A 17,650-nucleotide genomic window follows, 5' to 3' on the forward strand; every position below is an offset into this window, starting at 1 on the left:
ACGAATAAACCCCGTAGGAGTCATAGAATGGTAGTAAGATGCGGCCCATTTGCTCGTTCGAAGCTCTTTTCCGTAAAAAATAATTCAGTCCCTGCTCGCGTTTGCTGTTTGCCGTCTGTCACTTAGGATAAATCTTTTTTTAATATAAATATGGATATATAATTTTACATTTTTGATTCGCCAATTATCAAGTCATTATTCAAGAATGATTTATTTGCACAGCTTCGCGTCCATCAATTAACTTAATTTTTTTTATTTTTGCTGGATTATTTTAGACCGTGTGATAATCAAGTCCGCTGCGTTCGCGCGCGCGACATTCGTTCGTTCGTCGAGAGTGGTGATAATAATTTACTCGCAACTTCGACTTATTGTTGTCAGGAGAGGGAAGGGAGAAGAAGGTAACGTCGTGCCATTAAGTAGATTCTCTTAAGCAGAAAAATCGTTCCGCGCTGGCCTACCACACGTGGGTACAGGTGTGAGTCGTAATAACATAGTGGATGTGCCCTTTAACCCCTAATATCCCTACCTTCGCGCTGACTTCACTAAGGCCGCCGCAAACGGACGTAGGAACACGGCAATCATCGTACCTCTGTATCAATTGCAGGCGCATTATTGTTGCGGATATACTTGACGGTCTGCCGTATCATTGAACTTTCGGCAATACGCCGCGATCGCGAACGTTGTCATTGGCGACATACATTATATGTTTGAATGACAAAGCAATGCGTTTTTCTTATAGAACAATAGGAGTCATTTTCAGGGATTTTCACACAGGATTTAAAGGCATGGAATATACAAAAACGTTTCTCTGAACAAGAATTCAAAATTTATTTGAAATGTCTAAAATGTAGTATAATACTTCAATGTAGTGTAATACTTCAAGTCGTGAAAAAAATTCTCGTTAATAATGTTCGAACGTTACTTTACAACCGTACAATGATTCGTTTTGATACAGTAAAGTGCAATGAAAATCTGAAAGTCGGTGCACCACAAGGTAATCGCACGGTGAGTTGAGCAAACCAATTTGGCGATTACATCGAGATGCATAAACTTAGCAATGTTTTATGTCGAAGAGAAAATGACTTGAATCCATAATTGTAAAGTAACGCTTTACGCGCTTCACTATTGCGTGAGCAATATTCGAGAAAATGCTATAAGTGAAAATTTCTATTGGAAAAATTAAGAAAAAAAATATTGCAGTTTGCTGAAAACCGCGACAGTCTTATTGTCACTGGCAACAAAATTACAGTCAGAATTGCAGAGATATCAATCTTCAAAGAAAGAAATCAATAAAGATTATGAAGTAGCTCACGAAACGTGAATAAAATACAACATAATTATTAGCATATAATAAATTGCGTTCATCGCTTCCATTTGAGCGTCACACACGATAGACGAGCAATATAAATGAATATTAATACTTTTAGTTTTTTTCTATACCCTGCTTTCTTTCAGACAGCTATGATAGTCTACTGAATAGTGTCTCACTCGTGTCTCAAGTAGAAGCGTTGCTACACATCTACGTACTAAGATTATCGCTAATATAATTTTAGCGGCTTTCAAAACCATCGTTCCTTACAGATGCAATTCAAATATCAAAATGGTTTTACCATTTTTTCCCAATTTTTTGGTCATTTTAATCAATATTAAAAATATTTGGCTCGATTGAAGTAACATTTAAAAAATGCATTAGTTTTGTAAAGGCTAAACGATGATTTTCGAAGATACCGAATATCGTAATACTTTGTTCGCACTTATCGAATTGAATGCTTTTTTATAACTCTTTTTTGCAGAGCATCGCAATAACCATACGATTTCCTTTGAATAATAAAAAAAGATACATGCATATATATCTAATAATCTATATAATATAGATGAATATAAATTCAGTAAAATGATAAGCGTGACACGACCGTTACAATATTATCAAGTATTCCTTCAACCGCGTGCATAAGATAATATAATATAGAATAGGTATACTATAAGTAGCATTTTGATTTTTCAGGTACTTTATACACGTCATTATTTTGTATAAGGCAGATTAAAAATCGTGTCGCGCTCTCGTGATACGAAGGTAAAGTGTATTTGAAATGCGTGTACTTAAAAGAGTTATTGCTGCAAGAAAAGGCGCTTTTCAATTTACGAAATATCCTTAAGTTTTATTTGATATTTTCTGATGACGATATTTAATTCCTTTAGGTTTGCTTAATACGAGACAAAAGATTTCAATAACATTTTAAGTCACACATTGCATAAAAAGTCTATGCGGTGTTGTTCCGTTATTTTAACGTTACTTATAAAATACTACAGTCACATATATGAATGCAATATGCATAAGTCTTCATGTTAAATCGCCATAATTCTAAAATAAGCGCAAAGTCACGTTTATTATTGAGTTTCATTATCGTTCTTGTTAAGTCAGAGATCTTCATTTCATTGAATAATTCCATTGTAATATATGACAATTGTGTCATCTTAATATATTTTATCGAAGAGTATTCGATACGATTGACATTCGTCCATCTAACGGGCAATTAAATAATTGCCATTCTCTAATATGATGAATGTAAGTACGTATGTACTTTATTATTGGATAACTATATAATTATCCAATAAATCTCACTCAATACTCATATATCCTCTGTATATCTCTAGTCGATGTCAAAATAACGTAAAAAATTGTTTACGTAAATTACGTTTAACAAGATAATCAAGCGATTATCTTACATCAAAAAAAAAAATCAGTCACTTTCTCATCGCTAAATTCAATCGAAATTTCAGTTGAATCAATTAAAATTCGTAAAAGAAAAATAGCAAAAGTAAGATATGTTCCCGACCATGTTATATGGAAGAAACTTCTCTGATCGCAAACATCTAATTACACTTTCATGATTGATAAGAAAAAAAGACTTGCTTAACACAGTTTCATCAGGACATAATGAAAACCTGTATTAAATTCCTGATAACATCAACGTCCATTATAGCGAAGACGATAGTCAAGATCGTGGAAAGACTGAAATCTTATCTTCACTTTCAATTAAAATCATTTTTCTTACACGCGTCGATCATAAAAAAAAAAAATCACCAACATTTAGTTCGACATATTTTTTATCGTATACAACTTCCCTCACATCCGCGATCTATTCAACATTCATTATTCGAGATAGTTGCCGTTCGAGATAGTTGTTTGCGATTTATTGATGCAACACAAGACGTACGCGAAAATATCGTCTTTAATCCTGTCAACTCTTTCTTCCTCTTTTTTCTTTTTAAGACCGTCAAGAAAACATATAGTATAGTTTTACAAGTGTATATAAGGCTTCCGTTTCATATCATCGTTTTCATCAATGCTAGTGCATCGAATTTGAGAAATATATTCGGCTTATGCGAATTTCTCATTAAAGAGATATCGACTGAATAGACTATATCTCTATTTAGTGCAGCTCATCTCTCTATCGAGTCTGAGCATCATTGTAAATACTTTGATTTTTTTCAGGTAATCGTAACAAAACTTTGCCTACTATAAACATTTGCTATTTGCAGCACATGGTACTTACGTAGAAAAAAAAATGAGATGTCAACGACCATACTACCATTAATGCAGGTCGAGGTACTAAATTTTTCGCAGAATAAAGTAAAAATTTACAAAATGGATAATGTAAAATAATGATAATTTGATATAATTGGCACCCCAGAAAAAGAAAGGAGATATGTTTTCGCTAATGTTACTATTTCTTCGTGATATTTCACGGTCGTAGTATTTTACTATGGCATTATATATATTTACAAAGTGTGTCGATATCAAATCGCCATTACTTTATATAATTATTCTATTTACACACAGATTGTGTTCGCTATCTCTATGTAGTCCGCAAAATGCCAGATGGACTTACCGACGATGTCGCCTCTCTTATGAGAAGCTTAAGATCTGCACTAGCATGGATCGGAGTCGTTACTCTGGAGCGCTTACACAGTAAGCATCGTGCAAATTGTAAGCTTTCAATGATTGACCATAAGGCATTTCTCGTTACTTCGCATCGCGCACATATGCATTTAGAATGGCTGCTTTTACACAGACCATTCATTTTATATCATACATTTTCTCAAAAAGACTTTACAAAATAGATTTCGACAATTTACAGCATCCACATATCACTTTATCAAAAGCTCGATGTTATTAAAAAAATTTCTTAAAAATTATTTTTCTTTTTGGAAAAATAATTTTCGCCTTTTAGCACAAACTTCGCTTACCATTTTCTCTTTAAGTTTATTTATATTAGCTACCGTTTCACTTTTAAATACAAGTGCCTTCAAATATTAAAGACACGCGCGCGTCTCGAAAAAAAATCGATAAATACATTTTTACAATTAGAAATTCTGACTAATTACGTTAATGAGTTATTAGTAGTCTCAAACGTACATATCTTTCTCTCATTAAAGAATCGTACACGAGAAAGAACTATCAAGATATATCACAATCTAAAATTTCCAACGGTATTAAAAGAAAATATATATATATACGAATATACATATATTCCGATCAGATATGACACTAGATAAATATCGTCAATAGCATGCATTGTTATTGATATGAAATAAAAGAAGAAATTGGAGACGCAATATTTCGGGAATGACATAAATGCATGCTAAAGTACACATATACACATGCATTCAAATTATTATTGTGCAAAATTATATTATTCACAGTGCATGAACAACCGATAAATTCCTTTGCTACAATTAAATTCAAAAATTCTTTTATATAAAGCCAGTGTATATATCATCATGCACGTGTTTGTAGATTCAAAAATTCTTTTATATAAAGCCAGTGTATATATATATATATATATATCATCATGCACGTGTTTGTAGAAAAATTTGCGTGCACAAGCCGTTTTCCGAAAATTTATGATACTGTCTTTGAAGCGTAAATATCCGATATAGCTTTTGTGTGTGTGTGTGTGTGTGTGTGTGTGTGTGTGTGTGTGTGTGTGTGTGTTATTTACGAAGATGCAGAACAAAAGAAGTTGAAATAAACATTCGTTGTTAAGGAAAATTGACGATATTACAAGCAAAATCGCAGAATACTTGGAACAAATAGGAAGCTTAGCAGTATGGAATCCAAGTATCATTTCCTAAGTAAAATTCGATGTAAATGGACTCCCGTCCGTCAAAAAACTGTCCACTTTATGTTTTCAGTTTTATATTCTTCGGGAGGAAAGCTAAACATTATCCTCCAAGAAAAATAGTATGTATAATGAGGAAAATATATAATATATGATCTCTGTATATATATATATATATATATATATCTATAAATAAATATTTTACACTTCAACAATAACATAGGCTGCTGGCGCGCGCAATTTAGAACGATAAGAAAATAATTATCAACACAATCGTATGTTTCGATGCATCTTGTTCTTGCGTGAATATTAAAATAGAAAATATCTTTAATTGCGTTTGAGATTCGTTGCCATACTCTATATAAAAATTTAATCAATTGCTCAATCACGAATCTATTATTCTTTCCAGATTCTAAAAATATACAATACATACTCATCGATTTACAATTAGAATATTCATAATTTCCATATACAAAGACTTCTTCATTGTTTTATTACGTAGTTATGCCGAATAGTTTACGTCATGGTAACTTGTGGCTAAAAAAAGTTATAAACTATTATAAAAATTTCGCATGTAATCCGTGATAAACGAATAAAAATAAAGATGTACGTATAAGGCAGTGAAGAAATCAGTCAGCCAAGTCGGCAAATCATCTCTTTGAACGCATTGCCGAATTCAACAGGTAATTTAAAATTAACAATCCATGATACCGCGACAACGCGCGCGCTTGCTAAAAATCCGCGGACAGCCTTACGCCGCGGGCTCGATCGGATCGTTAAATGACGATTCTCGATGCGGAAAGAATATACACACATCTTATTTATTTTCGTCAAAAATCAGTAATGATCCTTGACGTCGATATTTTTCGAACCTATACCTGCCATATTACCTGCTCATACCGGCGGTGGCCCCCTAGGATAGCGTACTTGCAGCGTGAACCGATTTAGTGTGTTCCCAGCCTCGCAACAATACGGTCTCAAGAAATAAATAATAGCAGCGAAAAAGACGGTCAGAAGGGCGAAAGAGAATTTTGCCACTTTGCCGATTCGCTGGATTCTCACCCAACTCTGGGAAATTGGTTTGCCATCGAAGTCGTCTTTAATCTCGCTTCTCGTCGTCGACACCGATTCTGTGTCGCTTTTTGACGTATCTGTACCGCAGATAGTTTTCTTGCGTTTGCTAAAAAAACAGGAGAAGAAAAAAATATTTCGATGATCGAAAGAAGTGCTGTTTAATAATTATCGATACCAATGTGTATCAATGTGTATCGTGTTTATATTTTACGCGGTCCAGTTTACACTATTATTTTATTTATATCGTATAACGTATAGATTTTGTTTTATTAAATAATGTGTTAATCTGCTAGTCAGGCATATATATTTGACTGTTTGGAGGAGAAACTTGCAGAAGTTCGCGACAACGAAAATTAATTTATACTGTCCCACGGGTCACGATAATACGAGCAAACCGGTAATAGCAAAGTTCGTCGGAAAATCAATTTGGAGATGCATGCACGTAACTTGGAAGTTGCGAGATTGGACTTGCAATTACAGCTGCCCTATTCCTCCATTAGCATTACGTAAGTGTATGGTTATTTAACTTTTCTGCAAACTCTCGCGTTAATTCGCGAACGGTAAAGCTTCAAACATACCGTTTCATTAAAATCTAGCTGTTTACAGTCGTAGAAGAAGATGAAAAAGAAAAGAGGAAAGAAAAGGTAGCGAAACGGAAGATCGTCAATCGAAGAAAATGGTACTGAGTTTTTATATCTCTTTTTATGACTCAGAGTGCGGCAGATGTTTCACGCCCGCGAAACTAAACCTATTATCGCCACCACCGAGCGGTGATTGAACATCCCTATAAAAACATCCTTAAAACAAAATTAAATGAGATATACCGTGGTGATAATTGGAATCTGTAATTATATTGGTGAACATTATGAGATTGTACTCGACAAATAAGAAGAGAAGAATAAAAACGGTCGCTTTACTAAATTACAAACGATGATACATTATTATATTTCTCCAGCCTAATATTTTGAATGCCAATAACACAAAACAATGTAAAATTGCGGCTTGTGGAAGACTATAATCTACTGTATGATTAAAATTTTTTGTGTTTTAAGATGTGCATTACTGTAAGAAATAGTGCAGTTATTATGCTCGTTCTCGGCAAAGTTCTTATATTCAAATGAGTAGTCGCCTAATGTCCAACGCAGGACCAACGACCTCATGCGTCCCCACATCTAAAGAGTCGTCTTCATTCTTCCCATTTCGACGTTATGCAAATGAAATGCGAGCGTATAAGCAGGCAATTCTTAAATTCTGAATGGAGCCTCAAATGCTTTAGTAAAGTTCGACGACCATTTGCTTATTTATGATGTGATTCGATTGTCACCTCATTTGGATGATGTAATATCGATTATTTAAATGTACAACTGAATCGATTGTCTTCTCCGTACTTTTGAATAGAGTTTTGAAAAAGTTTTAACGCGTAGAGATTTGGAACTGCGATAAGAACTGATAGAAGAAAGATCGTAGGTACTTACTCTGCGGGATAATTAACCTGACTAGCCGTTCGTTTGATCGCACGCACATCCATGCTCGCCCGTTCATGCGTACGCACGATGAGCTCCCTGCACTGCTTCTGCAAATCGCGTAGCTCAGTCTCGGCGTACTCGATTCTCTTCCAGAGGTCGGTCAGGACCTCGCTACCCGGTGTCAGTTGGGTCTCCAGGCTACGCGTAAGTCGCCGAAGCGCGGCCAATCTGCGCTCGCGCTCGCTCAACTCTTGATCGCTCCCACTGTCGGAGATTCCACTGTCGGAGAGTGAACCACCTTCTTGCGTATGATTGCTCGCGGAACTGCCGGCGAATTTTCCACAGTGCATCTCTTCCGTCGTTACATCGTTCAGCACCGCATCATTCTGAAACACAGTTATATTATCTTATGATTATTGGTATGATTAGATTGATACAGGATGTTAAAAAAAACATTTCAATATTTATACACGAAGACGAAAGAAAAGATTGGTTAAATATATATAGCATTTTTAATTGGTTGTAGCAGTCAATTTTTGCGTTCAATGGTTGCGTTAGCATATCGAAATCCTATATTAACATTGCGGATAGACTAAGGCAACAAAAAATTTGCTGCAGCAGCCAATCTTTTCTTTCAATGTATGGTATAGATATTATATGTGCACACCATATTGAGTAAAAAAATCTTAAAGCGATTGTTATTTCATAAATAACAATCGCAAGTGTGATAAGTATGAATGGATTATAAGTATATTTACAAAAAAATTGCAGTTAAAGCAGCCTCCGAATTACCGTAACATATGAATTGATCACGATGGTTAAAGAAATCTCAGGCGGACTACAATGGAACGATCGACTTGCGACGGATCGCGAGATTCTGATAAGTGGCGAGGTATACCCGAGAGGACACGATATCGAATATTGTATAATCCACTCTTGCGCGTCACCGGAGGGCATCGAAAAGCGTATAAGACGATTATATAAAGTATAGGGAGGGAGAAAAGACGAGGGTGTAAGGTGGAAAAGTGAGAATAAGGCAGGGATGTTCGATGTTAAATCACCACGCGATATGTTAACGAACGTTTTTGTAAGATTAGCATACGACTTTCCGAGATAACTAGCGCGAACTGGATGAAGATCTTTCCGATTTTTTTCTTTTCGTCACGACTCACGTGTATATAAGTACGCGACAAGAGTAAATCAATATATTCTCATGAGAAAGATATATACGCGTCTGGTATCAGATACGTTTGCACTATGGATGTGTGACGGCATGGCGCGAATACTGGCGAAAATGCCAGTGGTAGTGGTCGAGTAGTAGACAGACAGCCGAGAGAGGAAGGGTAGCTGCTGTGGAAGAAAGGGTAGGTTTAGGCTGTTTGCAACGGTGGAGACGGAGGGAACGAGCCTCCGGTAATGAAAAGCGCGATCCGCATACCAAGTAGCAACCTTCAACCTAGCCTATATATAAGTCGGTATACTCTCTCTCTCTCTCTCTCTCTCTCTCTCTCTCTCTCTCTCTCTCTCTATTTCTCGTATAACGAATAGTAGGTACGAAGTGAGTCGAGACGGAATCCACGCTTTGGTCCGAAAGACCAATCGCGCGAGAGAAAACTGCGAGGAACTTCTTATTTCCGGTTACATTCGTGAAAAATATATACATATACATATATATGTGTGTATATGTATATATAGGTATGTGTGTATGCGCAACAAGACGTAAAATATTTCGCGAAAAAAAAAGGTGAGATAAAAAGAGTCTACTCGTTTATCTGCGTAACACAAAATGCAACTCTTCTCAGAAAAAGACAAAAATCAAGAAGCGAAATATTTTTGCTAAATGTATTATATTTACATTCAAATAGTAATCTACTTCTGTCTTATTCGCATGTGCTTTTTTAAATGTTTATTGTACATGTAATTGGCGGGCGAAAATCGAAAGCGCGATTGATAAACTGGTTTATCGTAACAAAACATAATATTCGGCGACACTATGCACCGGCTATACAAGCCATGAGCCAGACAAGCCTTGCTCTATCCACGGTTGATATTAAATTTGTATTTTTACGCTGATTCCACGGGCCATTCCCGTACGTGACGCGAAAGGGAATCGTTCGGGCGATTAACGATCGGAGTTCCCTGGGGAGCCGCTGGCTCTGAGATGGCCAACACCCTCGATAGCAACTCGGACTCGCTGGATCCCAGCGTCGAAACTTATCTTCTTCTGCTTGCTACGCAGTAGCGGTCTCGCACATACATCGGTTAATATTTTATTTACTATCTATCAAAACTTATGGATTCTTTTTGCGAACAACGGATGCGTCCGTTAGTATGGACTTGATTTCGAAGATTTGTAACGATACGGAAAATCTTGCAGTTTGCATAATTCAACTGCACGCGTATATGTGGCGTACGTAAATATATATATCTATTCAAATTTTTATGGAATTATGAAACATTTTCGAAATTTTATAATTTATCACCACACCACTGTCTTGCAGATAAAAATGCAAGGAAATAAAAAAATTGCCTAAAAAAAGAGACTGTAATGTCGAGTACTTTATCGTAGTCTTTCCTCTTCTTTGGCTCTCCGAAATAGAGGTGCCTGGAGAAGAAGGGACGGAGGGTTGAGAGGGTTGTCGCGAGGGGAAGATGAAAGAAGAGAAAGAGAAAGGGAGAGAGAGAGAGAGAAAAGGAAAATCGTAATGTCAAGTGCATGAAATTATTCCCTCGAGTGCTGTAGATCGGCAAGACTAAGAACTTTTCGGATTATACCGCCTTGACGGGAGTTTGAATACGTTAAAATATAGACGCGATACACATGGAAAGAAGTAGAAACGAGACGAAAGGAAAGGCTCCTATTATTGGAGTGAGAGTATTGTGTCGCGAGTCGTACGTCTTCTTGACAGGCGAAATGAGCACAGGGACAATTGGAAATTGTTACGGAGCACCTACACGCCGATACGCGGCATCGAGAGCAGTCGAATATAAGTGCTCAAAAATACTTCCGACATACAAATATATACTGTGTATATATTGAATCGTATCATTTATTTTTTGCGCAAAAAATTAATAACGGTAATTAACAGCTTTAATCGGCATGTGATAATTTTCGTGTGATAATTTTAGTTCTCATAGTATTAACAATATTTTACACATAATTATAAAAGTTCGGATGATGTTTTCTTACACGAGCAGGCTAGATCTGATAGGTATGCGAATTCCCAAAGATCCGAGCAGTATGTCTTCCCGACAGACTAAACGAGCGGGTCGATCGAAAATCGCGGTTGCGGACCTGCCACTCGCTGCACCTTCAACTACTTTTCTTACGTCCATAAAGCAAAGAACCCGACGTAGAACGGGCTTGCCAAGAGATTTACTTTATATGCAAATTAGAGACGGATATGGTGGAAATAGGGGGATGTGATGGCGTTTAACGGAGACGCGATATCGACAAGTATCATCTGTCAAACGTACCCTCCGACCTGTATGCCCCTTCCCACCCCTTTCCCTTCTACGAGTAACCTCCGCGTGTTCAGGCTAGTCGAAGATTTATCTCTTGACGTGCGCCATATGTGGCGTACATATATACAACTCTCGTCTACGCAACAGTCAATTATTTTTACTTGTTTACTTTCCAAAAGTTTCAACCCCCTCCCCATATAACATAAATTTTATAAAAAATTATCTTATTTCTAAAACATTAGAGAGAAATGGTATATTCAAGAGAGAAATGGTATATTCTACACACACACACACACACACACACACACACACACACACACACACACACACACAATTATGCTTGTTATGCTAATCGATATGATAAGAAGAAAACGTCGATATGGTATCTTTGATGAAATCTGTACCACGCAATCTGAGGAACGCGATTTGCAAGCCGATTTAGCGTGACGTATATCGAAAATACAGGATATACAATCCGTATTATAATCTCGCTTTCCTTTAGGTAAGTTACATCCCCGAGATCCGCGACTCTGCCAATCTATGTGGGGGAATGGTTTTATGCACACAAGTGATACCTCTGGGAACCGTTACCCCATCCACTGGCGTTGAATAATTGCTAACAGCCATCTAACCGATTGAAAATCAAGGATGTGATGGGGATATCTGATATAGGATTTCGGAAGATTTTCATAGTTCGCTAATCATAATCGTCCAGTTAAGAAATGTCCAATTTAAGTAAAGATAAATGTAAATTATAATTACATAGATTACTTAATAAATTTTATCACTATTAATTAAAATTTGGAAAAGAATATTAATCGAAAAAAAAAACAATACCTGACAATTGATGTCTTGTTCCTCGGACAAAAGCCGCGCAACGTGACAAACGGAAGAGGCAACCTCTGAAGTGACACCCGCTTGCATATCTAAAGCCATATCCAGAACTTCCAATGTGTTCTTGTCTCTCTGCAGAGCGGACTGTAATTCGGCCAAGCGTATACCGAACTGTTGCATAGCTTGCAAAACGCATAGCTGCTGAGTGCCTCTGAAAAAAAAATGCGGACGTATGCGTTAATCATTGCATTTTACTATACATATTTTATATTATGTCGCAGAAATTTTTTTAAATTGCGCAATGATAATAAAACTTTTCAAATAAAACTTCATCGTGTTATATATATATATATATATATGTGTAAATAATAATATGAACTAATAGTATTAACTATACTTTAAATTAGAGGTTTTTCCTGTTTCATTTTCGTTTATTTCCTATAAATTATTCATTACTTCTCGAAAGGGTGAATATAAAGAACGCGAAGCAAATTTGGGCAGAAAAATCATGTGAGTCAATACAATAAAAAACGAAAAGAGGGTAAAGCCGTTGCGCAAACATTAAGACGTCGAATTATTAGTAGGCCCTCCCTCCGGCACTATCGGCAAATAAAAACACTTTATTCCAGGTCAATCTGTGAACGTCCCTAGCGAACATACGAATGAATCGAAGTAGGTTGATCTGTGTGTCCCTTTTTCGCATTGGCGTATCCCCCATCAGAAAGAGTTGGTATATTTATAAGACTTGCATATTTGACACATTTTTGATAACTTTTTTTTTTTTTAATGAATTGCCGCAATTAATTACGCAAATAATTCAAAAGGTTCAACAATCGTTCTTTGTGGAAATCATCTATTAAGAATAGAAGTGTCTCTTCGTACCAAACGAAGGGATAGGATTGACCTCTGTAAATCCCAATGGGTCAGTGGTAAACCCCTTTTTGAATGGCCTAAACCCCTATCAAAGGGGGAAATCGAATGCTCATATGGAAATTAAAAGAGGGTTGTAATGATCGTGCTAACTATTCGTCGTTGCTCATCTGAAGGAAAATATTATGGCAAAAATTACAGTTCACATAATTTTCTAAAATTATGAACTTCTTTAACAAAATGAAATAAAAAATTTCTTATAAGTAATTTAATTTCGATATTGAATAAATTTTAATTGTGTGTGAGAGAGAAATTAGTTTATAAAATAAAATAGATTATTTTTTTATTCTATAAATTAATATATAAGATTCATATTTTTTCTTTTATATTTTACATTATTTACGATAAAATAACAATAATCGTTGTGATAGAAAAATGCAAGAAGATATTACATCACGCTGTCCCTTCCGAATCTCGATCGATTGCTTTTCTGTTAGAACTGTCACTCGGAAAAGGTCCGTGATTAAACGCGATCTCCGTTAAAGCTAGTAATCCCACGACACGGGTCAAAATCCCAACGAGGAGAGAAACCCTTACTGGCGGTACCTATGCCGCTCTCGGTTTCCGCTGTTTGCTTTAGTGGCTTCATTACCTCTCAAAATATTTGCCTAACGTCACACGTCGGCCAGCAAACGGCCAGTCGATGTGATCCAGTACCAACTATTCTGTACGTGATGTACCGTTGAACTTCGCAGAGTAAGGATATTCTACAAATTAATCAAGAAACCTAAACCGTTTTCTTGTTTGTTACTGCACGATTTTCTTAAAATCTGTTGATTATTGATACACTCGCATTCACGAAGGGTGCATACTTTCTAATTTATATTCGTAAAACAATTAAAAACAACGAAATAATGAATAGTGAAAAATATTAATTTGTGGCTTCGAACATTTTCTTTGCAGCAGTTACATTTTTCTTGATTTTCAAGAATTAATTAACTAAGAAAAGCAATTACTCACTTTTGGAACGTCTCGTCCCATATCCTGTAAAGATCCGCCACACCATCCTTGAGAGCTGTACAAATTAACGGCGCAGAGGCACCGAGATCAGTGCGTGGTGATGTCAGTAGATGTGCGGAGGCGTTCAGTGTAGCCATTGCCGCCTTGCGGTCCTTCAGAACAGCCAGCTCGGTCTGCGAACATAAAATATACATTTTTAGTAGCTGGCTCGCTTGCCTAACTCAAACGAATTACCCGCGGTGCAAGGGCAAACGCGCAGGGGTCGCCCGAGGGTGAAGGTGATGTATAAAGTGGTCACAGGCTAAGAATCCGGCTAAGAACGGATACACGTGGCATCTAAGTGAGTTTTATCGCGTATCTACCGGATAACTTTCGTTTCGAGTCGATCGATCGATGCAACATCACATTCTGTGTGTCTTTCACTTTTCTATCTAGCGAACCAATTATCGAAATAAAGTAAATATCCTGACAAATATGTATAATGGAGAATATATTATATTTTTCGGAAGAGGTTTGGAAGGTCTACGATTGATCATGAATCGCTATTTCTATCCAAAGCTTATAAGAAATATTAATTTCTGCCAGATGGAGCACCAAATTATTAAATTGCTTATTAATTTGTGATATTACTATATAGTAGGAATTAAGGAGGTTTTCGCGCTACTTCTCGCTAGTCAATAGACACTTTATTCATAATAATAATGATAATAATACGTAAACAATTAAAAAATGGAATGAAAAGATTACTAATAATATCTTATGCCATTATATTATACATAATTGTTATGTTAATTTTATATGTTACTAAATATTTTCAAAATGACAAAATAAAATAAAAGTTGTAAGATGCTCATTTGATGTATACGCATCGTTATCGTATACTCCATTTGACATATATTCTAGCTTTTTTCATTGAAGAATATAAATTTCTTGTAAACTGTACGGTCAGTTTAAAGAAAACTTTACGAGAAAAAAAACTTAAGTGTTTACTTTATAATTATAATTTTAAATTGCTGCCTTATACGCAAGTATTTCAATTTAAAAGAGAATAACTACAGAATAAGATTATACCTCTAACTGTAATGTAAAATTCTATAAATTTAAAATTAAATATCTTCAAAAATAGTAAAAGTCAATGAAATTTTTTCTAGATATTATTAACATTTGTATTACATGTATATTATAAACTTGTCTTATATTTCATCAAATGCGAAAATCCCTCCTTAATTACGTTTGTAAATTCGAAAAATCATTTCGGCGCGCAAAAATCATTTCAAATAGCTACTTAGGTAATAAATTCACCTAGAAATTATTTAAAAAGTATCTAAGATTCAGTTTCGTAAAAGTAACATTAAAACTCTTATTTGTTGTGTATTTACATTAATACGTAGTTAATTATTATTAACTTTTGTGTTCGATCGATGTAAGCTCGACCAAACCAAGATATAGCGAACATTGGTAGTTCCTTCGAGGAGAAGGAAATTACTTTTAAAGAACAGAAGAAATGAGAGATAGAGGATATAAGACGCGCGAGATGACCGCAAGGGCGAATTTTACGAGCCTCCCTTCGAGGTCTCCTGCTCGTCATCGCGATGAGCGAGAGAAATGGAACGGGCTCTAGTCTTCGTTCTCTTACGCCCTGTGTCGCCGTCGTAAACCCGGGTTTATTTATGCGGTCCTCGTCGGTAGCGTCCCGCGGTAGGACGACGGGGATGTGACAACGTGACGTGGTTACTGCATCGTGTTTCTACAACCCTTGTACTTAGCTATGCTGCTACTGATAAATACTCGTTCGAAAATTATACTCTGCTCGCGCGATCGATGCAGAGTATCTCTTTTTTTCTTCCATATTGGAAAAATTTTTTTCAGAAACTGCACGGCATTCGGCGCAAGCCGCTGGCAGTTAGCTGGTTTTGTTTGTGCCGTCAAGGGGGGCAAATCGCGCGATGAAAAGGAGAACGCAGTCCCCGTCGACGCGGTCGGTATTGCAAAGTGTCCGGCGAAAAGTGGCTGTCATTGATATTCCGGGCACATAGCAAAGGCAGAAGCGACCGTTCCCCGCTTCTACCCCTCTTTTCGCAACCACCCTGCTACGCTTCTCTTCACCGCCACCACCATCAGTATCAACGACGCATAACCAGCCCCTGCCACCGCACAACTATACCCTCGCTCGTCCTGTACCCTCCTCGTCTCTACCCCACGCGGCTCGCAGCAGACACGCACATTCCGATCTAATTCAATTTCCAATCAACAGCCAATCAATTGATTCGAATTCGGTATACAGAGCGGCCGCTGTGCGTTCGGGACTTGCATGCCTATGAGGCCGCCCTTCATACCACCGCGCACGTACCCCGTAAAAGTAGAGAATTAGCTTTTTACGTCTCGTAATTCCGCGGTACTAACTGGAACAGAGATACACTGCCGGTATTCTAATTGTGCCAAGATCTCTGCGCGGCTTTTTTCGCGACACGGAACGTAAGACCGAATCTTGCGGGGATGGATAAGAGAAGTTGTGATAAGAGAAGAAGTAGGCAAATTTTATTTTTAAAAATTTCATCAACCACCACCTTCATAATAAATATATATTTGACGCTAAAATATTATTATGTGTACGTTTTACTTGTGATATTATTACGTATGTAAAATAAACAATTCTCTCAAGATTAATTTTATCAATTATTTACACTGGATGACATAAAATTATCGCGTAAAATTAATTTTGTCGAATGAAGCAAACATACGCTTGTCCGATATTACGCAATAACATAATCAGTGGGTGACGTGCTTCATCGAATCGCGTCGTATGTTCGGCCCACACCATTGCGAATGTACGTGCCCCGCAGGATGGACGCGTAGACCCAATTGTGCCCTGCTTAGCAATGCATAATACATAACGGAATGTTCAATTCTGTTTTGCGCGTGTCAGTCTGCGTTTGTTCGCGCCGTTGCGCTTTTCGGAGCTGCGGCCTGCATGTCAATCGCGAACTCTTCACGTGCGCGGCGGCCAATCATCCGCGATACGTAATCAGCTTGTTGACAATGTTGTTCACCTCTCTCATACACCCGCGTACGTATACACTACTACATCGCCGATTTGTGTATTCCGATTCTTTTCGCGGCTACTCGTGTCCTGCACGAATTCTCGTTGAGAGACCGTGTAACCCTCGTAGTGACTGGACATACAACATCACGAGTCTTACGACCGCATCAAACTCCCTCGCTATCAGGGACTTTGACGACGGTAAAAGCATGAGAGAGATAAACGAAAAAAAGAAAATAAAAAAGAAAGAAAAAACAAGAAAGGTAAAACAAGAGTGTGTGGTTCTCGCGTTCGGACCGGCGTGGATTGGCGCGAGCTACACGTCTCGTGCATAATGCAGCAGAGCGACGAGTTCACCCGGCAAATGTTGGACGCTAATACATCTTGATGATAGATAGGGAGCATGTGTTTGGTCTTCGCAATGAGGCTGGGGAGGGCGAGGAGGAGGATGTTGCGGGGATGCGGCGGCGGCAGCTTCCACGGAGGGCTTCCGCGGTGTAGGGCTGAATGTGCCGGGAGGATCGAAGGGGGATGACTCTCGGGGGGTGGAACTCCACCGAGCGGGGTTAGCTAGGTTCGCCGGTGTTCGCTCTCCGCGCGAGTTGCGATGCCAAGCACGTCGCCGTCAGACGAGCGTACGTGCGACACGACTACGCTTTTACGCCACTACCTCTGCCTCTACTTGGTTCCTGACTGCTCTCTCTCTCTCTCTCTCTCTCTCTCTCTCTCTCTCTCTCTCTCTCTCTCTCTCTCTC

The 17,650-nt window shown here is 37.5% G+C and overlaps 1 protein-coding gene across 1 annotated transcript in view; it reads right to left on the reverse strand.

Annotated features, from left to right (window-relative positions):
* Positions 1-5,354: 5,354 nt before the first annotated feature.
* The window catches only part of LOC108694451, a 39,335-nt gene continuing 27,039 nt past the window's right edge, over positions 5,355-17,650 (reverse strand). Inside the window, exons 18-21 of the mRNA XM_018203969.1 lie at positions 13,856-14,028; positions 11,969-12,176; positions 7,676-8,052; positions 5,355-6,306 (exon numbers count right to left, since the gene is read on the reverse strand). Of these exons, the coding sequence (XP_018059458.1) occupies positions 6,021-6,306; positions 7,676-8,052; positions 11,969-12,176; positions 13,856-14,028 (1,044 nt within the window). The 3' untranslated portion in view covers positions 5,355-6,020. The remainder of the gene's footprint in view (positions 6,307-7,675; positions 8,053-11,968; positions 12,177-13,855; positions 14,029-17,650) is intronic.

Source organism: Atta colombica, unplaced genomic scaffold (genome assembly GCF_001594045.1).
Source record: "Atta colombica isolate Treedump-2 unplaced genomic scaffold, Acol1.0 scaffold1, whole genome shotgun sequence".
In the NCBI taxonomy this organism is placed as follows: domain Eukaryota; kingdom Metazoa; phylum Arthropoda; class Insecta; order Hymenoptera; family Formicidae; genus Atta; species Atta colombica.